At 38.0% G+C, this 26,666-nt stretch overlaps 1 protein-coding gene across 1 annotated transcript in view; it reads left to right on the forward strand.

Moving 5' to 3' along the window:
• The window catches only part of LOC134537958 (carboxylic ester hydrolase-like), a gene marked incomplete at its 5' end in the record, with an annotated part of 439,587 nt that overhangs the window by 390,610 nt on the left and 22,311 nt on the right, over positions 1 to 26,666 (forward strand). Inside the window, 2 exons of the mRNA XM_063378976.1 lie at positions 20,071 to 20,217; positions 23,843 to 23,965. Coding sequence (XP_063235046.1) covers positions 20,071 to 20,217; positions 23,843 to 23,965 — 270 coding nt within the window. The remainder of the gene's footprint in view (positions 1 to 20,070; positions 20,218 to 23,842; positions 23,966 to 26,666) is intronic.

Consider the following 26,666-nt stretch of genomic DNA (forward strand, 5'->3'; position numbering starts at 1 on the left):
TCGGAAAGGACTCCCCCATATTTTCAGCGTCCTGAATACGTCACGCCTAGGCGTAGGTTCGTAGAGACACTAAGGCAGAATGTACCCACTTTACGCTGCAAGTACCTAAAGATTTCTCACGCTACGAATTTGTCACGAAACCTTGCAATAGTGTTCGTGAAGTCATTAGACTTGCAAAAGCTCCGATATCTTGTGACGACATTTGGCAAGGGGTGTAAAAAAATCAAGGTCATAAATATTCACATTACATCGGAAACGCGTGGGTACCAAATTATAGACCGCTGCATCTGTCGCCACAGGAAAATTGCTGGCCGGGAAAAAAAAACATAAAAGTATCGTGAAAATTTTTTACGTTCATTTTGTCATTAAAAAAATTAACGACAGAGTGATTGTTCGGCGGTAATAAAGTTCGTAAATCGGTGTATAATAACCATTAAGAGTGCTGACCCGGGCTGTGTGAGCCAGGCGTTGGGGGGCACGGGCTCTCATTAGAAAGCTCAGCGGCGCCTTTTCTTCCCACGCTAACAGGCCGGTAACGGGTGTAGGTCTGGTGCGTGCCGAACGCACGGAGAATCGCTAAATACACGTCGCCGGCCTCCGCGGACGGCGCTAACAGGCGCTGGTATCCTTCCGCGGCGCACGGTAACGACGTGCACGCGTTCAGCATTTTTTTTATTTCAGTAATTCATCTGTTTATTTATTTTTGTTAGCGTGAGCGCTAGCGAGCGAACCAACCAGTCGTTCGTACCTGGCCTTAACGGAAATGTGTGGAGCTTGGGATGCAATTGCTACATGCAGATTTATGTAAATAGATGTATCATAAATGATACACTATATATTAAATAGGCGTTCATTTCTCGTTTATAGAAGAAAAATAAAATAACATGAGCCAATGCATGACATGTATATATTTTAAAAATATAAGCACAATTTTCTTGGTGATAAGTTCATAGATAGGTACTATTGCTATATGGAAATGTTTTTTCTCAAGGTAAATTATTGTAATATAAAATAAAAATATTGCCATCGTTTTGTATGTAAAGTTTATTTAAGATTTATATAAGTATTTTGAAATTTTTTTATTTGCCATAAATTAAGTTCATTATATTAATAATATAATCACAAAATTTTTTTTACGAATATAGTTCTAACTTAATTCATATTTACTGAATTAGTTTTAATCTGCATCCATAGAAGTAAGTGGCTCTGGCCATGCCGCCATGATGTAAAAATTACCAGGCACCGACCTTTTTCATGTATATATCTTCGTTGATGATTGTTTTGAACGCAATGAAAAAAGATAATTTAAAACTCAGGAAGTAAACGTACAAATGACGGTTGTAACAGTAAGCATGAAACTACCCCCACCCCCCTCGCCTCCCGGAGAGATACCCCAAAGGCTCGCCTCGGAAAACCGTCCTGCCTTTAAAGGCCCATCAACGGCGCAGGTCCCGTTTCGCCGCAAAGACCCCGAGGAAGGATTCTGTGCCGGGCAGTGACAGACGGCGCCCGCGGACCAAGAACAGGGTCAGCAGACGAGGAAGAGTTAAAGTGTTTTGAGAGGGTTTTTGGTCGAAGGGGGCCCCGGGATGGAAAAGGGAAGGGAGGAGGGACGGACGAGGGAATGGTAATTTAAGAGAAGTCCGTTTTCGTTAATGAACGTTCTCTTTGGCGGCCGAAGAGGCAGCGCGAACAGGCACACACACGCGACACACTTTACAAGGCCAAGAAGGAATAAAAAAAAAAAAAAGCGAAACACAGCAAGGGCAAGAGGGAGAGAGACGTGGAGAAGGTAGCATCTCGTCTGTTAATTGATCTCCAGCGGCTACCGGCGGCACATCGGCAATAACATTCCCGCAGGTCCACGGACCGAGCGACACAGCTTCTTCCGTCGTGCTGTACCTGACCTCACAGCACACGTGTCCCATATATGCCTAACACTGGCTGCAGCCTGGACGCTTTTCCAATATCCCGTGCTCACAATAAATCCAAATATTTAAATTTTACTAAAAAAAAAAATTCCCTACAGTTAAAATTTATGAACTCTGTTAATTACCAGGTACATAAAATATGCCAAAAATTTTTAGCCACGCTGTAATGCATGCCATTACATCTTTGAGTAACGTTCTGATTGGATCGTGTGAAGTTTCAAACGTCCTAAACGATAGTAAAATATCATAGCAGCTATAGATTCATATGTATAGACCGGAAATTTCGGTGATCCCTAGGATGTACTCCACAACCCTCAGCAAAGGCTACTAGGGAAATATATCTGCTCATTGGCTGCGGACTTGTGAACTGTCTCCGCTGGGTTGCCTGTGATTAAATACGTCTTTGTCTGAGGGTTCATCATTGGCCCAGAGTCATCCAGATTAGCTGCGAGCCAATAGCAGAAATAGCACAAAGGTATAGTTATTGGAATGTTAGCGTGTATCGAAATGTATGCGAATTTTTCCTGTCCCTATTCATATGCCCTAGTTATAATCCTGCAGCCAATGAACAGAATACACAATCTGATTTACATACTAGTGTGTGGAGTTAGGTATGGTACGAGACAAAAACACGAATTTTACAAAACACTATTTATTACACTTAAGAATACACGTGAGTATGTACTTGGCAATCTTAGTTCATATTTGGCAAAAGAGTAAGAGACACAAACGTTTCCCACTTTCTGGTCGGGTTGCACGGGGTGCGATTATGTGATTATCGAAATCCATGATTACAGATACTGAAATTTCAAGCATTCATTAAGTCGCAAGTAAAAAAACAAACCTTCACACTCTCGCACTGTATTCATGATTGGATCGCAGTTATTTGTACACGCCGCTCTATGACCGTGAGCCAACGATGACAAACCAGGAGAGAAGGAAGCAAATAAGGTAGTGCCAATTAACAACGATAAAAATGATCTCGCTAAGAAATAAACCAACGCGAAAGCAAACATGTGTTGAGCACCCCTATGATTTTGAATTGCTTCCTTAAGGCCAGACGAATCCGCGAATTTTCCGGGGATCTATCCATGAAGCGCGCGACAGACACGGTAAACATGAAGTCATTCTTCTGGCTCTGGAAACCGACTGACAAGTCACAACTTGTTCAAACTTGACACTGACAATCTTAACGGATCAGGTTATCGGGCTGATTACGTCAAATAGATGAAGCGTCGGCAGTTGCTGCTATAAAAATTATTCATTTACCGTATTTTTTAAAACAAATCTCGTATAGTAAGGTTTACATCTTAATACGAGGCTGCTAGAGACGAGGCCAGCCGGCCAGCCCAGCGCACACCCCATCCCCTCCTTGAGCGGATTCGACACAGGTAACCCGTCCCTTCCCCACCGCTACATGGAAATCCCATTAGCGGCCTTCGCAATGATTCCTGGTTCCCTCTCCGTCTCGTCTAGTGTGTTCCTCGGGTTCCCAGAGCACCGTCGCTTAAAGTGGCGTTACTAGGACGCCACTGTTCTCGCAGTCTGGAATTACAAGTCGGGGTGACACTTCTGAGGGCTACGAGACCTTAACGCGGGCAGGTATTTAATGTGGGGCCGACATGCGAAGAGAGAAAGAGGCTGGTGGCAATACCGACGATTCCTCGGAGTGATACGAGAGTGAACTGAAAAGGGTGAGTGAGTCCTTTGGAGAGTGTGAGCCCATTGGCGAGTGATAGCGGGCGGCGAGCGTCGGCCTTTCGTTTGAGAAGATCGGAATATCTGGGACGGTATTGCGTTGCGGCGGACAATTTTGTATCGCGAAACAGTGTTTTGGCAAGAAGGTGCGTGGAAAAACCGACTAGTAGAGAGAGCCACTGCCAAGCCAAGCTATTGTTTGAAAATTAAAAAAAAAAAGTGTAATTAGTTTGTGAACATTCTCTAAGATTGCTGTAATTTAGGAAATAGTGTATATATTAAGTAATAGATAGAAAATTCTAATCAATAATTTTTGTGCTATCCTTGTGTGTTTTTATTCCCATAGGTAGAGACCGGAAAAATTCGCGACTTTAATGACCTGTAGGATATACTCTATGATCCTATATGCACTCGGGAAAATTACATCTGTTCATTGGCTACTGACTCGGACACCTGTTAACTGGGACGCTAGTGATTCAATACTTCTTTTGTTTAAGGTTTTTCATTGGCCGAGTATCATTCAGATAAACTGTGGCCCAATTACTGATGCAGTAAAAAGGCAAACGTTTTTGGATTCTAGACTATAACGAAATGAATCCGCGAATTTTTCAGGTCTCTACCCATAGGTAACGACATTAATAATAGAAGCAATAATTAAAACCAAGAAAATATTATTAATTATTTTTAATATTTTTATTTGAGATTGGCATAATTTTGGTCGTTCTCACTACTACCGTGGAGGAGCTTCCGGGGCTCAGTCGCGATGCTCCAAGCAGCACAGTCTTGGGGGGAACGCTGCTCTGAGATAATGTAGCCGACACAGCAAGTGCGCGCTGCGGAACAAGCTTCGCGCGTTTGAGGGACTGATCCGTCGAGGAACAGTTCTCGGTACCAAAAGGCTCGTGGCCTCTCACCCCTTCTGGGCCCTCCCTGCCTCCGCGGGAGAAGCCGTTACTCGTGCGGGCCAGGTCCGATGAGCGATGCCTCTCCCGGAACTCTTTTCCTCCGCCCTCAGCCCCGTTCGGCCTGTCGTAAACACTTCTCCCCGCTGCGGACAGCCGTAAAAATTCTTCGTCCGGACGCCCGTCCGCCGCGGTGCGGTCATGTCGCTGCTGAATAAATGGAACTCGCCCTGAGACCTCCTCTTCCGCTGCAGGCGGGCACACGCGTTAATTGATCACGTTTAAACCCCGCCTCGAAGTTGGAAGGGGAATCGTCGCGTGAGACGCTCACTCAACGATTTGTTATTAGAGAGAGAGAGACAGTTGTACTTTCTGGAAGAGTGCCCAAAGAAAACTGTACCTTTTTCTTGCTCCAGCGGTTGGTATAATCGTTTTTAACTGTAACAGTTCATAGTTATAGACGATAATTTATCACGGGAAAATGTGACTGTTTGATAGTATTCAACGCACTTTGCCCGCATTTCCAACAAGTATCTTCTTGTTGGCTCCTATCGACGAAAGAAGCCTGTCCCGTATTCAAATCAACCAATGAGAAAACACGTACAGGAACGCAGAACATTTGCGGAATTACAAACAACATTCTCGTCACACCATTCTCAACAGTCGTAGCGATTGCAGACCTTAAAAAAAATTCCAAACAGGAGCATAGCGTTGCAAAGCCTACCAAGCAGTAACATTAGTTTCAATGAATTATTACTGCATATAGTGTCATAAAATATTTCTTTCACCATCTATTTTAGAGGGGAGTAAAGACTCTGTAATAGGATTCTTTCTTGTCTGAGGAGAAATCCAAGTATTTTTTTTTCTGCTGAAAGCTTTGAGCCAAGGTAGTGGAATTCCACTCAGAAAATCCGGATTCAATTAACGGTAGAGTCAAGCATCGAATTTTACGCAAATGAGAAACGTGGCGGACGTTGCGGCATTACAGTTCCCCTCCTCCCCCCCCCCCCCCCGAACTTTCATCGGACAATTTCTCATCTGATCGATCATCATCTCTAATGATCTCGATAACGTTAAGCCATTACATTCATTCATTCATTCTAATTTCCAAGAAAATTACTTTGTGGTATGTGTATTGTAAATCAACATTAGCTTTAAGTTTCACCTTAAATACAAACCGAGTTTTACCATTGGAAGATAGTATTAAACAAACGAAAGGGTAAATTTAAAATACTTGTATCGTTGTGCCGCTTCGGTCATCGGCTCCAAGAATCGGCCAAGTACCGATTTAGTCGAGGCACAATAAAGGTCAGAAGTCGTTTGGCAAATGACAGTGGCATAACTGGTAATCCTACTTCGTAGCGCATTGAACCCGCGAATTTAGCCGGTCCCTACCTATTATGAACAATAAAACGACGACAGCACAGACAATAAAAACTTTTATCTTAATATTTTTTTTTTATTTTCGGAATTTTTCCAACAAACAGTGCAGAACTGCAATGGCGTATGTCCAAAAAACTGCATTAAATCGAAATTTCCCATCGCATGAATCAATTGAAGAACGTAAAGAAACAACCGTATCACAAGAAACCTGCAAACACGCTTTATTTTCTGGTGCCAAGCTATATTACAAAAACCTGTGCATAGTCAAGTCGTCGTCATGTATTCAAGTTTGGCTGCCTCATTTCACGTTCTCTCCAGGTCTCTTAAAATTCGATCAGATGTTTTAATTGGTGTTTTACATGGGCTTATAGCCATTCGAGGGTGCCTGATTTTCTGTAATTCAATTAGAGATTTCATTCAAGTGCGATGGCGTTCCTTTCTAGACAGTAACCGAATAAAAACGCGAATTTTGCATGGCTCCATTAATCACTTGCAACCATACCACAATGCAAGTGAATCAGCAAAATAATGAATTTAAAAAACCGTCATGTTTTAAAAGTATGCAGTCAATGCAGTTTTCATGAAATGAAACGAATTTTTTCGGGTAACGTTTGATGAAACTTTTTCTCTTAAAAGGGTTTTTAAAAAAAAACTTTTAAAATGCTGTCACGTTTCCCAGAAAAGAACAGTTTCTTTCTTTGATCTCGCTGCAAGAAGCTTAGGCAAGAAAATGATTATGACAAGACATAAAAATACCCGGCTTGATTCGGAAGTAACAACGCGCCAGTGCTTTTATCCTTCCTTTGGCTGTATACTTTCCACTGCAAGAGCTCATGCGTCATTCTTAAGGGAAAAGCTACTCGAATTTTTTTTATCTTATCGGTCGGTTCGAATGCTTCGAATTGAGCGCACGACATTCATCATAAGGTCAAAATCTGGAAGAGGCTGACACATGTGTAATCGTTAAACGATTCCCTGTGGATATCTCTAAGTTTTCAAAAGTGTACTCTCTTAGTTGTTGACTTACAGCTTAAATGTTCGGCTACACATTTTTCAAAAGGTAGTAGGATTATGTTCGACACGGTGTGATTGAATGTAGGCCTACTTAGTAGTTCCTGGTTTAAGACCTAAAACTAGACCTTGTTACAACAGTAATGTTTGGAATTCATGATAACATTCCAAAGACTTCAATTTTCAGTTAGCCACTGAACGTATGCCGTCAGAATAATAATGTTACGATTAACCGCGGGGTTCGTAAGGGATAGCCCAATTAAAGATTTTTATCACACACACAGTTTTATTTATTGCCACTACTTATGTCACTTACAAATAATATAAAATGGCAAATAATCAATTGCACTTAAAAATGTTGCTTTCCCAGTCACTCGTTTTCACACACCGCACACCTCACTGGGCCGCACCTCTGGCGCAACTCTCGCCGCAGCACCCCTCGTGGGTCTCCGCCGCCGCCGTCGCACTTGCCTTCGCCGAGGGTCCGCTCGACGCCTCGCTCGGAACTTCGCTCGGGACTCCGCCGCGCCTGCGACACTATCGCCCGGAAACTCCGCCCTGGAACCTTCATCCAAAGACTTCGCCACTCTGCCGCACCTGCGGCACTATTGCTCCGGAAACTCCGCCACGGGAAAGCTCCCGCCTGAACTCTCTTCTCAACTCAGACTAACTCTCGGCCGGCGTCCCGGGCACATATATATATAGGCCCAGTCACCTTCCAGAACACTCGAGCGCGGCTGGGGCCAGTCGCGTCATTCCGCGCCGACCCGACGGCAGAAATCTCTCGAAACACGTGTCGGCGGCTTGCGTAACTCTGCAGCTGTCCGGTGTCAGTTACGTGTCAAAGGCAGGGTGACGCGCGGGGAGTGGTGGCAAGGAAGGGGGAAAGCGACAATCCTTGTTGCGGTGCATCTCATGTTGCGGCAGCCGCCAGTCAGCTCTGAACCTGCACGTGTTCCGACCTTGCTCACGTTCATAACAATAATATAAAGATATTGTATTACGGTAGTCATCTATTTTTACATTTTACGTAACGTATTAGGTTTATGTTGGTTAAACGCTGTTATTTAGTTGTCTTGTCATAACTTTATTTAGGGGGTTTCCTGACATTTATAGTTACAGCTCTCTTCATTTATACACAGGAAAATATTTTCTGTACTTTTACAAAATATTACTTTGGAAACCATTTTCCGAGACATATTTTGTAATACTACAAGTAACATTTTGTAACTTTTTACATCACATGGCTAAGATTATTTTTGCATACATGAAATACATTTTTGAGATAGTACTAGTAGGCTATTTCTTCAGAAAATTGGTCTTTAATTTTTTTAATGATGTTTCATACAAGAATAATTATTTAAAACATAGAAAAGTTAGTTTGCTTATTATTAGCGCAGTTAATACTAGAAAGCTGTTCAGGGAATTTTTGACAAATAACTTTAACTATTGGAGGTACTGGGACAACACAAAGCATAAATGCCCGGATAAGAATCCGAACCCAGTTTTACTGCTCACACAATTTTTTAATGGCACAGTTGTTTTAATTTTAATGTACCAATTTACAAATTTCTGTTATTTTGTATGAATATTTCTGTACCATTTAGGTTGCATTTTATTGACTAATTTGATAATTTTTTTAACCAAGTGTTTTTATTTATAATAATGTTCACAAAACATGTCAAAGGATATTATTAAAGATATTTCATAGTAAAGTTTCACGATTCATACACGTTAGTCATATTCATTAAAAATCATCTCACCAGGTGTGCATTGCGTCCAGATGAAAGTATATACAAACTATAGCACAGTATCCACTCAAATCCCTTTGTTTGTTCAAGTATCTACTTTTCTTCGGAATTGAGACTGCGTACATAAAAGACTTTAACAGCGATTATACTCAAACAAAGGAGTTTGCTACATGAGTGCCATTGAATAACGCACGCTTTTAAGATGCATAGTGGCATGTTTCCACTACAAAACGACAGTTTAGACGAAAATAAAAAAAAACAAGTGATGCGTAACATAATGCAATAAAGTTCTCGGTAAAAAAAGCTTAGGCCTATATCATACCTGCTGCTCCAGTAAGATTTCTGAATGCACTTGTGCTCTTGTTCCACGCAATATCTTAAAGCCAAGTGTATGCAAAATAGATCTACAGTACAAATTATTATCCCTAGCTTCTATTCAAAATTAGGAAGGTGACCAATGACAGGAAAATAATATTGTAAGGCGAGAGGGGAAAGAACATCAAAATCTAAATTTTAAGGGTTAAGGTGTTACGTCACACGGTTATGCATAGAGATTAAGGGGACGGGACCACCAAGATTAAAGTGGTCTAAGAACCAATTGGGCAATGAATTTGAGTGTTGTTGAAGGTTGTAGGATTTAACCCCGTTACCTAGAGGGGAAGGCATTATTTTTTCCTAACCTAACTAAAACTGAGTGTATTTGTTTGGGAGGGGTCTGGCTAAGGAGAGACTTAAGTGTTTCTCAGGTCTACGCCTAATCATACGGGGTTTCAGCCATGCAGAAAGCGAGTCATGCATCATGTGCTTTTTTGGGAATTGAACAACCATGGGTAATTCCCCTATTCCAAATCTAGACTATAACTAGTTGAGTTGGCCTCAGGTAAAACCTGCATAGACACTCATGCGGGGTTAAATATTACAAGCATTAAGCAGGTAGGTTCAGTCCAGGACAAGAAGAATGGTACAGGAAGAAGAGTTAGTCAGGGATATAAGAGTCACAACCTTGCTGGGGTCGGGATCTTGGGCCTTGCGGTCCTTCTGGGTTGGTAGCAGTGGCGTGGATAAAAAACAAGTCGTGGCTTGTAACATTTACGTGCTTCAGTCACGTGTTCAAGGAAAAGAGTAGCAATTTTTTTTATTTATAATTTTAGCAACTTTATTTTCTACCCCTTTCCTTTTTAACCAAACGCGCATTTCATGAATAAAACCCTGGTAAAAACTTTGTGATGTCATACACAATATTCAGAGTTGTCCGAACTCAAAATCCAACCAGACGCTAAAAATGTTTTTGAACACCAGCCTTTAACAAAATGTGGTTTGAAATCAACCTTAATTTTTTTAATACTCTTCGTCTTAAGCCACTCTGCGCACGACACTGGGCAAGACACAGGCTATGATATTTCGCCAGTTCATTCGGTAGCAAATTAGACTTAAGCAACTACTTAACTTAAATTATTTGATCGCAATACTCTGCGCTCGCTTTTTCAGATAGCAATGAAAACTTGATTGAAGCTTGCCATGATAAGCTTTCAAGCTTTCAGCAAGACTGTTTCAGCAAGTGTGTTAGAAAACTCGATTCAAGCTAATAATAGTCTCCATGCAACAATCTTGCAGCAAGTTTTCGGAGAGCAAGATAAATTCAAGCTCTCTTCTTTATTTTCGTAAACTATATAATAAATTAGTGATATAAATTTTAAGATAAGTTATATTAAGCACCTCACGCTTATTTTTATACAGAGTTATGGAGCATTATCAGGCTGTTAGACAAAAAACTTCAATTTAAATTTTATTTATTAGTTTTCAGTTCATTCAACGATAAAAACGGTTATATTATGTTTTTTTAAGTATTTTTAAAATTTTAAATGAAGTTCCATTCAAGCATATTTTTTTAAATTAGGGAAAATATAACGTAATTTAAATAATTTGACTTTTTTTATAAAACATGTAATTATGCTTGGTTAGTACTGGAAAGCTAGTAAAGAAATGGTTCATCAAATAATTTTTTTTTTGATGTTCTGGGACAACACAATGCATTAATGCCCATCATTTTGTGGTGATACAGTTGTTTTCATGTAAACGTAGAAATGTACAGTTTTCATTGTTATCTAAAAAAGCGAGCGCAGAGTATTGCGATCAAATAATTACAGTAAAGTAGTTGCTCAAGTCTAATTTGCTACCGAATGAACTGGCGAAATCTCATAGCCTGTGTATTGCCCAATGTCGTGCGCAGAGTGGCTTAAGGCGAAGAGTATTAAAAAAATTAAGGTTGATTCCAAACCACATTTTGTTAACGGCTGGTGTTCAAAATCATTTTTACCGTCTGGTTGGATTTTGAGTTCGAACAACTCTGAATATTGTGTACGACTTCACAAAGTTTTTACCAGGGTTTTATTCATGAAATGCGCGTTTGGTTGAAAAGGAAAGGGTAGAAAATAAAGTTTCCAAATTATAAAAAAAAATTGCTACTCTTTTCCTTGAACACGTGACTGAAGCACGTAAATGTTGCAAGCCACGACTTGTTTTTTATCCACGCCACTGCTACCAACCCAGACGGACCGCAAGGCCCAAGATCCCGACCCCAGCATGGTTGTGACTCTTATACCCCTGACCAACTCTTCTTCCTGGGCCATTCTTCTTGTCCTGGACTGAACCGTCCCCTGGGCAGGACGGCACATGGGCGGTGGTTGCCCGGAGCCGCGGCGTGGTCCAGAGAGCCCTCGACCCTCTGTGTGCCGGCGAGCCGACAGGTGCGAGGCAGGCCCTGGGAAACCTGCGGTCATCTCTTCCTGCCGGCCGCGAGGAACAACAGGTGACCCTCCACCCCTACCCCCTCCATCCCAGCTTCCTGTGCGTGTTCCCGGCGCTCGGTTCTTTCACATTCACCAAAAATATTAGTTAGTTCATAAAGATTCCGTGATAATTGCTTACCAGCGTGTTTCTTTTTTGTTTTTGTTTTAGTGAAGTATTAGAACTTTGGTATTGAAATGAAACTTTTTTTTTTTTTTCCTTCTGAACAAACAAATACACCACATTAATTTTTTATTTTTCATTTTTGGAAAACTGTTGAATTAGGTATATTATTTTGTGTATAAAAATACATAACGTAGGTACTAAGCGATATTTGAACATACTTCACCTAATAGTTTTAGACAGTAGTCCTGCATAGTTAGTTTCAAACTCGTGTTGCTCACAAACTATCAGTTTTAGCGATAATTCTTACCTCGCCAAACTCGTTCTTACGTTATATATATATATATATATTCCCGTGTTAAAAAAATCAGGAATGCGCTGCCAAGTTAGAGCCTTCGTCGATTTTCAAAACTACTCATTTAAAAATGATTATTTGTCTAAGTACGACATTCGATCAAACGAAACTTTTTGTGGGTCCAAACTGATCGTAACGATGATATAACGATTGACGCAAAGAAAATCCATAGTAGTATAGGAATGAGGCTCCGCGAACAAGGTGCCGGTGTCATGTGTAAGGTGGGGTCAATAACCGACCACTCTGATGTCACGGCGGCCATTTTTGGTAACTATTTCATAAAAATTCCTCTAAACTCCTCAAAATTCCTAAAAATTTTCCCTATTTCGAAGGAAAATTTCCCGTTTTTAAGAAAACATTTCCCATTCTCTACCTCAAAATTAAAAACTTAGTAGTTCAGAATGCCTCAAAAGACTTTTGCCTTTGAAAGAACCCAAATTCCTAAAAACGGTTGAAATTCCCCATCGACAAGCCTCCGTAAGCCGACCTTGACCATAAACTTGAATTTATTTAATTTTTTACAATAACATTGCAAGAAAATTTCAAAAAAAAAAAACACTGTTTACTTCAAATGTTTGATTACTCAATCCATCACAGTCTTTGGTTCGATTCCCGGCGAGAAAAAAACATTTTATTTATTTATATTTTTTTCAATTCTTAATTACAATTTAAATAAAATTATAATAAACATAATTGCTTACGTCACACTTGATATCGTGTATTAGAGAAACGCTGCACTTTTCGTTACGCCCACCATTTTGAAAGTCTGTTATTTTTATGCTAGAAATTTTGGAATTCTTATAAAGTTCAAAACAAATTTAATTTTTAAAATTAAATTAAACTTCCTCCCTTTTGACCTAGGCCGTTACGATTGCACTTTTCGTTACGCCCGCCATCTTGAAAATCCGTAAATATTAATGTTTTTAATAGCAAAAATTTGAAAATTTCTAAAAAATCACTTAATACAATTTTATTTTAAAAAAACACTTAGGACATGGTATCCTTGGTTCGAACCCGGTGAGGACAAAATGAAAATGGCGATGGATTCTTCCTTTACGGAAGATACCCGACAGATTGATTGCCCACTACAAATGCCAAAGTAGATATTATGCCAAACAGTTTGACGTCATGACAGTTATATTGTTTTCGCCTGCTGGAGGCCGCCACCTTGGATCCAACATATTGTTTTCGTATACAAGAATGCGCTTCCGCCATTACAGTTTAAATTTTGAGCGTTAGAGTACACGAATCATTTAATGTAGTGACATCCGCCATCTTGTAATTTGGGTGCCATATTGAAATCATCTAATTATTAAGCTAAAATTCAGGAAAAATTTCTAAAAATCAACAAAAAAATTACTTGTTAATTTGCTGACTGAATAGATTGATATCCGTCCTCTATTCGATTCTTGATCAATACGAAAACGGTTATTTAATCAACAATTACCCTTAGAGTGACAGATTCCGGGTAAAACAACAAAATTACAAATAAAAAAAATTGGTTGTCTGTAAAGTTGGTTTACGGACCATAGTTTAATGTGAAAACGTCATAACAAACCATTGATGAAATGATTACATACTTTTATGAATAAAATTGAATAATTTTTATTTTAATAATAAAATAATAAATACTTGAACTATACTATTAATTAGATTTTTAAAATGCAAGAATAATTAACCTTTATTGTCGAATTTGTTGTAATAAGCAATGAATACCACATTAACTTTTCACTTCACTTTATAAACAGTCGACGAAACAGTTCACGTGCAAATGACGTGTAATTAATTTTAAAAATTGGCGTTTAGCTATAAAGTTTAAATATAATTATGAACAAGTTTTCATATAAATAAAATGTAATAAAATATCTATCATCAATTATATGAATCACGATAATTTTTTAGTCAATTGTAACATAACCTATTATTACTGCACTCGCCGACAGATGCTACTTTTTTTTAATAATAAAAGAATAAATATTTGAAATTATACTAGAAATCAGATTTTTAAAATGCAAGAATAATTAACCTTTATTGCCAAAATTGTATCAATAAGCAATGAAAACGACATAAACTTTTCATTTAAATATAATTATGAACAAGTTTTCATATAAATAAACTATAATCAAATATCTAACACCACCTATTATTACTGCATTGGCTGACACATGCTACTTTTTCAATAATAAAAGAATAAATACAGCGTAACGAGACAATGTGTGTAACGGGACACTACGTAACGGGACACTTTTTCGTGCGTGCAGCCGGCGTTCATCGATTTATTAGACGTTGTCACGTCAAAAATTAAGTACAAAAATTCTACAAGTATAAAAGCAAGCAAATATCAAGCGTTTATCGATTTCTGCAGTCTTTTTAGAAGGTGAAGCGAGACCTTTTCATAACTTGACATGTGAGTTCATGGCAGTTATACTTGACAGTCGGTAGCCAGCCACATCCAGTTGGCAGCCAGGCGCATTCAGTAGGTGGTCAGACACATCCAGTCAGTAGCCAAGGTGTATTTTTTGTCTATACTCGGCGAACATTTTAAACAGATCACGTACAAAATCATGCGTATAGACCAAGCTTCTCCGAACCAAGAGGTATTGTTTGTCGATACGCGACCAAACTTTTAACGAGGTCATGTTCAATGCCAGGCGTATAATCCAGTCGTCTCCGCAACATGAGGCCAATCATGTCCTGAGTACAGACTTATCGATGCTCATTCATCGTCATAAAGGAACCACATTCGGAAGCTCAATAAAAAAAAGATAGCATAAACAGAAAATGGAATAACATTTAACAAAAATAATACACATTTTTACGAAATTTCAACTTGTAAGGATAAAATCTCATCAAAGGAATACGATCTCATCAGTAGCATACGATCGGTCGAAATATGCTGTAGGATACAATGCCTCCAAAAGTCGTGGACTCCAGAAGTCTTGGGCTCCAACTGTTAATGGCTCCAATTGATCCAATGTTCCAAAGCCTTCAACAGCTCCAAAAGCTCCAATTGCCCAAATGCTCCAACAGCTCCATGTGCTTCAATGCTCCATCAGCTCCAACAGCTCCAAAAGCTTTGTTTAAGAGGAATTCTTCGTAGAAGAGTCTGAAATTTACTTTAATTTCAAACAATTTCGCATTATTAGAAAAAAAATATACTCCGTTAAAAATGAGAAGTCAACATTTTTGAAAGGTGCCACAAAATAACTTTCAGTCTTCAGCAGTTTAATAATTTTATCATAAATAATAACTACCGATACACAACAAGCTAGCATGGTTCTACGTGAAACATTGCTTTTATTGTTTGTTAAGCTACCCTCAAATTCTTAATGTCCCTTAAGCACCGAAAAAACATGATATGCTGAACAGAATGTACCTACCTGGAGACTTAACCATTCCGCAGTATATTCAATGTCTATAGACCTTTATTCTATACATGTTCGATAACAGGTTCTGAAGAACCAACATTTGCGATATTTTTGGGTTACTGTTTGTAATTAGGTTGTGCTATGTCCCGTTTGCAATATAATTGCGATATTTAGACACCATAATGAAAAGAATGCTATATTTATGTCTCGAAATATTCAATAATTTATTGCAAGATACAGAAAAAATCGGTACTGCCAATATCGTAGATGTAATATCGACATCACGAAAATAGCAAACGCAAAAATCCAAATCGGGAAATCGACTTCGTAAATTCTGACATACCAAATCTGACTTATAATATCACTTTGGTTTAAAATATAGCCGATCGGAATTATATTGCAAATTTCACTTACGCTGCTATGCAAATGCCTATCTAGAATACTCAACATGCAAGAAACATGCTTTTATTTTAGAAACTGCAATATCGCAAACATCACAGATATTACGTAATATTAAAAATATTAAAACGATATTCGGGAATTTCGTGAAAAGTAATATATCGCTCTCAGTTTTTTTGATCATGTCACATTTGCATAATTGTATTTTAAAAAAATATTGTGACCTATATGTCTAATTAATATAGAGTCCTACTTGTGATCACTTAGGCTTAGATACTATTTCGAATTATATTACAAATATTTCAAGCGTTTCACAGCATGATTTAAAATAAATTATGAATTACCAATATATTTTTTGCTTTTTAAATTAAAAATGAGATAACTTTTTTTTAAGTTTAATAGTTTTCAAACGGTATGGTTTTTATTTTCAGTTTTAGTAATGGTTTTTATAAGTTTTTATAATCAATTGTAGTTTCCTGCATTTAATGTAAAACAAGGTCACATGTAAAAATAAGAAGACTAGCTTAAATAAAATTCATAAATAGAAATTTACTCGTTAAATAAGCTTTGTTAACTATAGCGATGATAGGACATATATGACATCATTGTTACACTTTTCATTACGGTATCCATCTTAGATTCCAGAATGCGGCATTTTAAGGTTATGGTCTGGCCTTTTGGCGATCGGTAAGGACTGCCGCTGGCAGGGTAGGTAAAAGTCCAGGATTTGACCCCCGCACGGTGCTGATACTGTCGTGTTCTGAACTCTGAATGTTGAGCTGTTATTTCGCCTATACACTACGTAAAGTGAAGATAAGTCAAAACTTAAAAAGAAAAAATACACTTGATGTGCATTTTAGCTTCCAGCACTGCAGTATTGCATGTAGTCACAATAGACATTAAGGATTTAGTGTAATCAAACATTTTTTTAGTAACTCATAATAAGTTTTTACTCATGCTGCCCTGCTCTAAAAGATGCCAAGAAAAATGTACACCAGTAACATGAAACTAAAACCTCAGCTAAATTACTGAGAAAACTATCAGATTTCTAGGAAAAGTTATCAGACAGGTTTTACGCGTCGGAGAACTATTTAAAACAATACGGTATTAAGACTTTCTCAACAGTGATAACCGTACGTATCTGAAACACTTTTGTCGTAGATTTCCCAATCTCGCTCATTTGATGATAGCGCCAAATCTTATCATTTTATAAGACAATATATTATTACTGATGCTCACAGACAAAAGCACTCACATTTCTGAAGCATTATCACAAAATATAATTTAGTTTGTGAAAGGTTGTTTAGTAATGGATTATTTGTATCTGCTGTCGGATAGTAAAAATTTTAATATTTATATCATGGTGTTTAACATTAAAATCCGCGTAATGAATATAATTTTCCTGTGTGCCTTTGGAGTTATTTGTGCAGTAACACCAGAGGTAAGTAATTAGGTGCAAACATTAAAATTAGTGTCACACTCTGTACACTGCTATTACAATTTTCCACACTCATTACGGCACCCGCCACCGCTTTTCATATAATTTTTGCGTGTTTTATTCGTGATAATCCCTTTACTCGCCTTGTCACTCCTTTCCCTAAGACGTTTATAATTTCACATTAAAACTATTTAGGTTTGAACAGTAAACTTTATGTATAACAGTATGCTAAATAATAATAATAATTATATATCAGTACATCATATGCTGGGAGGTTTAAAGTAAGTAGTATATAAAAGGGTCTTCGGCGCTCGGGTTCTGGGTGCGGAGTGATGATTGTTCCGCCATATTAAATGGTGACGTCACGACGGCCATCGTGGATTAACTTGACCTTGACCTTTGACCGTGACCTTCGACTCCAGTCGCCATCTTCATAACGAGCACCCCACTCCCCGAACGTTGCAATTTTCGTCACGCTCACCATCTTGGACGTACATGAAATCATCGTTACACATTTTGTTACTGTAGCAATTTTGGATTCCAGAATACTGCAATCTTCGTTATGGTCGCCATCTTGAATTCTAATAACATGTCCGCCATCTTGGATCTGATGTCACAACCACTTTTTTTAGTTCTAACGTATATCCACCATCTTGTTTTCGTCTGCTAGAGGCCGCCATCTTACGTATATGACGACCGACCACCATCTTGGTTAATTTCTGTTTCGCTGGAGGCCGTCATCTTGGATACCGTAATATTTGTTTCTGCTGTTTGTTCCTAGAGAGCACCAGCAAGGCTCTATCTCATGCACATAAGGTCGATGTTCCATTACTTCCTAATGTTGTTGTGGTCCTTATTGACACAATAAATTATTATTTTTTTTACAAAATACATTGGAAGTCTTTGTTTCGAACCATAACAGCTCGGACCTCTACATAGATTAAACAAAATAAGCCTTTAACCACACGTCCATCGATACAATTACCAGACTCAGAATTGAATAAGGTATATACATAAATAACACATATTCGAAATTGAAATGTTTTTAGTTTGAAGGAATAATAAATATCATCACCTTTCCCAAACCGAGCCCCCATATTTATGTTTTTTTCAATACATGCTACCAGGAGCGCTAGTTAACCCACATCATATGCTAGAGAGTGCCCCTGCCATATTGTTTTCAGTAATCGATACCAGGAGCACTAGTGACATGTACCGCGTAAAATTTAAAATATTTGGAAACAGTGCCTCAAGAAGATTGTTTTCTTATATATTTTCCTTGATTGCTTTTTATTTGATTTAAAAGAAATGGTTTTATAAATAAAATCGGGTTTTATGCAAGGGTTTTGAAAATTTATAAAGCCAGTTTTTAATTCAGTTGCAGCACGAATCGGAAGAATACGTGTTCATGTGATATCTACACATATTTGAATTAATGAATACAGCCTTCGTTGTAAAACAGTTTAAAGAAAGTTGTAATATTGCATCAAAATCATGAGCCAAAAAAGGACAGCTTAGAAGTGTTTGTATATTTATATGTATATATGTGTGTGTGTGTGAATATAGTTTAAAAAATCTATTAAAATTTTTTCGCTGAGTGAGAAGTGAGAATGTAACATACGATATTAATATTTTCTAGTGGCATATACTTTTAAATTGACACCATACAAATATTGTTACCTTTGTGTTTTACTGTTTTATTTTGTTTCCACTGGTCAGACAAAAAATATATTTCCTGCACCATTAAAACAATTTTCTTTGGAAACCAGTTTCTAAGAAAAAAATATTTTTAACACTTCAAGTAAGATATTTTAACTTCGTACAAATAATCGCTATGATTTTTTTAAATATATGAAATACGTTTTTCAAGACAATGCCTACTGCGTAGGTATTTCTTAAGTAAATTGGGTATAATTTCATATTTTAACTGATGTTTCATTCAAACATATTTTGTTTAAAACCATGGAAAAAATAATTTAATACTAAACAATTTGACTTTAATTTTTTTTGTTTTATGTTTATTATGTGCACAGTTAATACGTTACAGGTAATAAGAGAACACTTTACAAAAAACTTTGACTATTGTAGTTGCTGGGTCAACACAAAGTAGGCTATCAGAACACAATATTACTGCGAACACTGTTTATCAGTTTAATTTGCATGTTCCTAGTTACTAAAGATGTATGTGTAGGGGCAGGCATTTTTCGTGAAAAAGCCTGAGCGTCTATTAGACTGCAACAAGATATACACCGAACCAGCGGTTTCTTCCTTGTGATTGGCGGCCGTCTGAGAGAGAAGTCGTCTCCTTATTCGATCGAGCCACTCAGGTCGTGTTTGCTTCCGCGCTGACTTACTTGTGATTGGTACTGTGGCAACTAAGATGTTCCTCAAATAAACTCATCCAATCACGTAGTACAGGCGATGCTACAGTGTTTTAACTTTAAGCTAGCCTCGGTATCATTTTCGCGAAATATGCATGGCTATAGGTATTTGATTAAGTAATACAAGGCGGTACGTCTTAACTTCACCACTTAAAATAAGGCAATAAACAAATAAAATAATGATTAGAGACCCGGAAAATTCGCGGGTTCAATGACCTCCAGGATAGACTCCAATATCCTCTAAACACTCGGGCAAATGCCAACTGTTCATTGGCTGTTGACTTGTGAGTCGTCTCGACTGGGTGGCCTGTGATTCGACACTTCTATGAGTGAGGGTCTCTAATTGGCCCTCAGTCCTCCAGATTAACAGTGAACCAATGACAGAAGCAGCACTAAGGTATTATTATTTTAATTTTAGCATAACCCGAAATGAACCCGCGTATTTTCCGGGTCTCTAATAATGATGCAGTTGTTTCCATGTAAATGTACCGGTTTACATTTCTGTTCCATTTACAAAAAAAAACTTACAATGTGTGCTTACAGGTGGTTGCAGCAGAGCTAGCTCCCGTCGTCACCATCTCTCAGGGGTCTCTGAGGGGCGTAGCGGCGACCACTCGCGACAACACCACCTACCACAAGTTCCTGGGGATCCCGTACGCCCAGCCCCCAGTAGGGCCGCTGCGGTTCAAGGTAGTGACCACGGCTACACCGACCTGAGTAGCATACCTAGTGCATGGAGCCGGGAGCCGACCACCATCGCATTAATTGTGAAGTCACGTCAGCCATCTTGGATTACCTCGACCTTGAACTTCAAAATTTGCCAAAAATGACTCAAAAACTCGCCATAATTTCCAATGTTCAAGGAAAAAAATTTCGCCAAAAATCTCATAAATCATAAAAAAAGTTACTCTATTTGTAGGATAAAATTCCCGTTTTGAGGGAAAATTTGCCGTTTTAGTCCTCAAAAATGCCAGAGGCTTGATATTTCCCCAAACTGGTCATCCAATATGGCTGCCGTCACCTCAAAATTCAAGATGGAGGTCGGTTCCCGGCTTCACGCACCGGCACCAGTTCCCGGACATACCAATATATACTACTGACTTGTCTTACTTAGTTTCGTGATATTTATGAAAACAGGTCTCCAGTATTAGTTATAAGTAGAGACCCGTGAATTTCGCGGATACAATGACCTCCAGGACAGACTCCAATATCCTCTACACACTCGGGGAAATGCCAACTGTTCATTGGCTGCTGACTTGTGAGTCGTCTCGACTGGGTGGCCTGTGATTCGACACTTCTATGAGTGAGGGTCTCTAATTGGCCCTCAGTCCTCCAGATTAACAGTGAACCAATGACAGAAGCAGCACTAAGGTATAATTATTTGAATTTTAGCATAACACGAAATGAATCCGCGAAATTCACGGGTCTCTAGTTATAAGTTTACTATGCAGCTATTGAATTTGTACTCTACAACAACGTCGGCTATGGACAATTAGTGGGTGATATGTTTTATAAGTTGAGTCCGAATGAAAATAATTAGAAGGTTGCCTTTAACATTCCGTAAACGGGACATAAATTATATAATATGTAGTTACTGTTTGCAAACCAACCGCACAGGTTCACAGATCGTGTTGTTGCTACTTGGGGTTCATTAAAAATTTTTTTAAATTAAATAAGAAAACTTCTATCAGAAGACGTGGAGTCTCCACTATAACAAATAGGTAATATTCGCAGTAGCTTTGCCGAACAGTTTATTCCTGGCCCGCTGTCACCTCGACGTGGCTGTCCGACGAAGCTTGCCGATGCAAGGTCACAACCACGAGGTCACGTCCACATCTTGTCCCGGGGGGGGGGGGGGGGGACCTCTCATTTCTTACCCGCATGCTGACCAATCACGGCCCACCGGCACCTCTCCTCTTCGTCGCAGATGCGCCCCTGTATTTGCTGTGATGGCTACATTTGCTAACATTTAACTTCTACTTCACATTAAATTCTTCATAACAGGTTTTGGATTAATTGTACCTTCTACACGTTTAACTAAATCGAAAAACCTGTAAAAAAATTACTGCTCATTAAATTATTATAATTTAAACAGAAAGTTATACATTTTATCGTTTTAAGTGTGTGAGTACCTTAAATAATTATAGTTAAATGTGTGCAGAATATTCACTTGAAAAAATTACAAAAAATTTGTACTTATGAATTCAAAATATGTTACATCACGACGTAAGAATTTCAAGCTTCGTATGGGAAACTGCAATGACGGTATACTTGCAACAGTATGGGTAGGGACATGTGAATATTACGAAAGCGGTGGGTGGTTCATATTTTGACGTGACAACGTCTAATAAATCGATGAACGCCGGCTGCACGCACGAAAAAAGATGACTCATTGTCCCGTTACGCACATTGTCCCGTTACGCTCATTGTACGCTTGCGCCGCATCTAGCTCTTTTCCACTCGATTGGAACAACCATCGATTTGACTTTTTCGAGGCACATTAAACTTGAAACACTCCCATTCGTTTCCTATTTTTAACCGACTTCAAAAAAAAAGAGGAGGTTATCAATTCGACTGTATGTTTTTTTTTTATGTTTGTTACCTCAGTACGTTCGACTGGGTGAACCGATTTTGATGATTCTTTTTTCATTTGAAAGCTGGTGCTTCCCGTGTGGTCCCATTTAAATTTGGTCCAGTTCTGACAATGGCATCCATGAAAAAACCATATAAGTCTTAAATTTTAATTAAATGTGTGCGCGACAAAAGGACGAATAACTCAATATCACGCCAACCTATTTCGATAATATTTTTTTTTATTGACGTACTTCAAGGGTATTTTAATGAGAGTTTGGTTAGGTTCTGATCATGGGATCCATGACAAAGTAACGGAACTCTTCAATTCTTAGGAGCCTGCCATGGCGCTAATTAGCAATAGCAACATTTTTTTTTAAGTTTGTTATTTTAATTTCATTTAATTTGGTTAAACGTGACTTCAAGAGGTAGTTCTTCAAGACACAGATAAGACACGACTAACACGGGCCGATACTGGTACATGAATCTATAATGATCTGTATAATGAAGAAGCACATTAACATATATTATTATTAAAAAAAACACTTCATACCTGTATTTATATTTACGAACTTAAATTAAAAAGTATAAATAAATAATATTTTAACAAAATCTAAAAACTGACTTCAAAATAATATACTTAAATGAAAATGCAATAAAAAGTAAAAAAAAGTACTTTATTAATTTTAGGTTTGGTACCTCAGACCTTTAAACGGCGCTTTCTCATTTGATCAGCACGTTTAGTAGGTCTACCCATATTCAGACAAATTAGTTCGTGTACTTCAGAGTCCCTAAAAATGAAAAAAATAAACAAACATTTTAACAAAAAAAAACCGACTTCAAAATAAACAATTCCAACACAAAATAATATGCACTAAAAAGTAAAAAAAATAATTGTGTATTCTTCTACAACTTAATAATCAAATTAAAAGTCAATCAAATTATTACGATAATATAATGTAGTTACAATTATTGTTATTTTTGGAGTCGGTGTCAGCCAAGGAATGAACGAGAGATAGATGCGTCACAAGCCCTCTCTGTATATAGTTTGTTTAGCCCTCTCCCTTGCACGCTCGGACATTTCGGAACGTGGCACATTTTCGTGCGTGCAGCCGGCGTTCATCGATTTATAAGACGTTATCACATCAAAAAATATTTCTTAAAATATTATCTTATTCTTATTGTTAGGTATATTGTAGTGTTTCCTTGGCTGACACCGACTCCAAAAATAACAATAATTGTAACTACATTATATTATCGTAATAATTTGATTGACTTTTAATTTGATTATTAAGTTGTAGAAGAATACACAATTATTTTTTTACTTTTTAGTGCATATTATTTTGTGTTGGAATTGTTTATTTTGAAGTCGGTTTTTTTTTGTTAAAATGTTTGTTTATTCCTATCATCGTCCCATCCTTAACAGAATAACACAGATTGGAAGAACTTAAATAGCAAACATGTATAAAAGTTATAGTTAATATAATCTTTTCGTTAAAGTAATAATCATATTTGAATTAATGAGTGCAAAATAAAAGTAAATTTATGAATTAAATTGTAGATTTCATTTCACTCCTTCTTTGTATCCATACAAAATAATGATAATTCAATAAAATTGATTCAATTTTATTCATAAAAGTATGCAATCATTTCATCAATGTTTTGTTATGACGTTGTCACGTTAAACTATCGTCCTTAAACCGACTTTACAGACAACCAATTTTTTTCTTTTTTTTTTTTCCAGGGACCACAGGCACCAGGAAGCTGGCGAGGTGTGAGGGACTCGTCTTCCTTCGGTGCCGTGTGCAAGCAGCGGGGAGCGGTGTCGGCCGAGGACTGCCTCTTCCTCAACGTCTTCACTCCCAACGTAACTTTGCCCGTCTTCCGCTCTCGCAGCCTTTATCCTTTGTGACACTGAACATCAGGCTGAGGCTGTATAAATAGAGACCGTAAAAATTCGCGTGTTCAATGACCTCCAGGATAGACTCCAATATCCTCTACACGCTCGGGCAAATGCCAACTGTTCATTGGCTGCTGACTTGTGAGTCGTCTCGACTGGGTGGCCTGTGATTCGACACTTCTATGAGTGAGGGTCTCTAATTGGCCCGCAGTCCTCCAGATTAACAGTGAACCAATGACAGAAGCAGCACTAAGGTATAATTTTTTTGAATTTTAGCATAACACGAAATGAACCCGCGAATTTTTCAGGTCTCTATGTATAAAATTACTTATTTAACTATATATTTTGTTTATAATTTAAAAAAATATATATATTGCAGGTCTTGCGTGTTTTCAATTGAAGACCGCAGTGTACACCTAGAGAAATAAAAAGTAAGCTTAACTGTTATGTATTTAAGCAGTGCCACATTAATATCGAATGTTTCTTCCAAAAAAAAATTATTTGTCAAACAGAGATATGGTTGCACAAATTAATATTTGATCATATGAATTCTGTAGGTACTTTGTCAAGCTAAACAAATCAGTTGTTTTTTATGTAACATTTAGTTTTATTATAAATGCACAAGACTTTTGAAAGTGGTTCATACTATATAGATGATAAAAAAGCAACTAAACAAGCACAAATCACATTATTAACCAGTGAAGCGGCAAAGGTCGGTACTATATGAGTTGTTAAATCATTAGGAGGGACACCGAAATTTCGTGAACCGCTTATTTCTAGAAAAATGTCGAAATTCGTATTTCTTTAAAGTTTTTCCGCAAAATTTAAAAATAGTTTGATGAAATACGAAGTTTGGCACAAAATACAGCTGTATTCACGAAATTATCGACGCACTTTCTGAAAACGTCACCCCGTTGGTTATAGATTTATAACACGGGAAACAAAATAACAACTCCGATACTTTGGCCATGATCTTTGTGCTGTGCCTACAGCACGGATTTAAACATCTTGCTTACTATACATATGTTTGGTTATTTGGCAAAATCTCTGATAACACTGAAGGAATAAGTAAAACTGTAATGTTTTTCAGTTGGTCCAGCGGTATAATTTTTCAGGATGATATTTTCCCATAATTTCTTTAGTGTTGATTCTTTCACGTCACTCCATGATTCGCCCGACCATTAAATTGCATCTTTGAGGTAAATTTTCTTTAGGCTTTCAACGAAAGTTAAATCATTTTCAAAACCCAAAAGCAAACGTCTGAACATTCTATGCCGGTAACGGTGTTTTAGGTCGGCTCAGATAATACGGAATGTTGGTTAATCGAGAATACACTGTTCAACTAATTTTTAAACAACCTGTAATTTTTTTTACATCTTAGCTCTCGGTATACGGCATTTGTAATTTCGTGAATGAAACAGAAGTAGTATGGAACGGAAATGTGTAACCACAGTGCTCCAATTTGTAGCGGATGCCGCGAACCAAAGTTTACAAATCCAAAGGGAAACTTCATAGTTTAAAACAAACTTGTTGATACTGTTTAGTTAAATTATAACAATATGGGCAGTATTTAAAAAAAAATTCCTTGTCGAAAATTAAGTACAAAATCCTGGGGTTAAGTATATATATTCAAGTCTGTTTCGGTTTTATCGGAGCCGTTTAATTATGTGTTTTACATTTTTCACTTTGCAAATCAAATGATTCGATAGTCGACTCTGGTGACGAATTCTAGTGGCGGTTGCGGAAACTACGTGTGATTCGCATCACGATATGTAGTTGAAAAGACAAATTTGCGTGCATATTTATTACGCCAGGCATTATTTTGAAGACTTCTAAGTTAAATTTTGTGCTCGCGTTTCGTATTATAAGTGTATTTGCAGTAGGTATGAGGAGAATACGTGAGTTTGCTCGTTACCAAGGTCATATCTAGAGACATTCAAAATTCGCGGATTCATTTCGCGATAGGCTAGCATCAAAACAACTATACCTTCGTACCGCTTCTGCGATTGGCCCACATTTCATCCGGGGAACTGTGAGCCAATGGGAAACACTAAACAAAGAAAGTGCCGAATTACGGACAGCCTAGTTGAGACGTCTCACGCGTCAGTAGCCAATGAACAGGTGTCATTTCCGCGAGTATTTAAAGGACCGTGGAGTCTATCCTAGAGGTCAATGAATCCGCGAATTCTGCAGGTCTCTAGTCATATCTTATAAATAGACACCTGCAAAATTCGTGGATTCATTTTGCGATAGGCTAGAATCCGAATACGTTTGCACCTTTTGCTGTTTCAGTGATTGGGCCACGGTTTACCTGAATGACTCTGAGCCAATGAAAAACATTCATCGATAGAAGTATGGAATCACGGAACATCCCAGTTAACAGGACTTAGATGTCAGTAGCCAATGAGAAAGTGTAATTTGCCCGAGTGCATAGAATATTATGGAGTCTATCCTATAGGTAAGGACCGGAAAAATTCGCGGGTTCAATGCCCTGTAGAATGAACTCCATAGTTATACGCACACTCGGTCAATTGTCACCCACTCATTGGCTGCTGTCTTGTGAGACATCCCAACGTAGCAAGCCTGTGATTCGATAAAGCTTTGGTTTGGTGTTTATAATTGGCCCAGAGTCATCCAGGTGAGTTGCGAGCCAATAGACAAAGGCAGC

This window comes from Bacillus rossius, chromosome 12 (assembly GCF_032445375.1).
Source record: "Bacillus rossius redtenbacheri isolate Brsri chromosome 12, Brsri_v3, whole genome shotgun sequence".
Lineage (NCBI taxonomy): Eukaryota > Metazoa > Arthropoda > Insecta > Phasmatodea > Bacillidae > Bacillus > Bacillus rossius.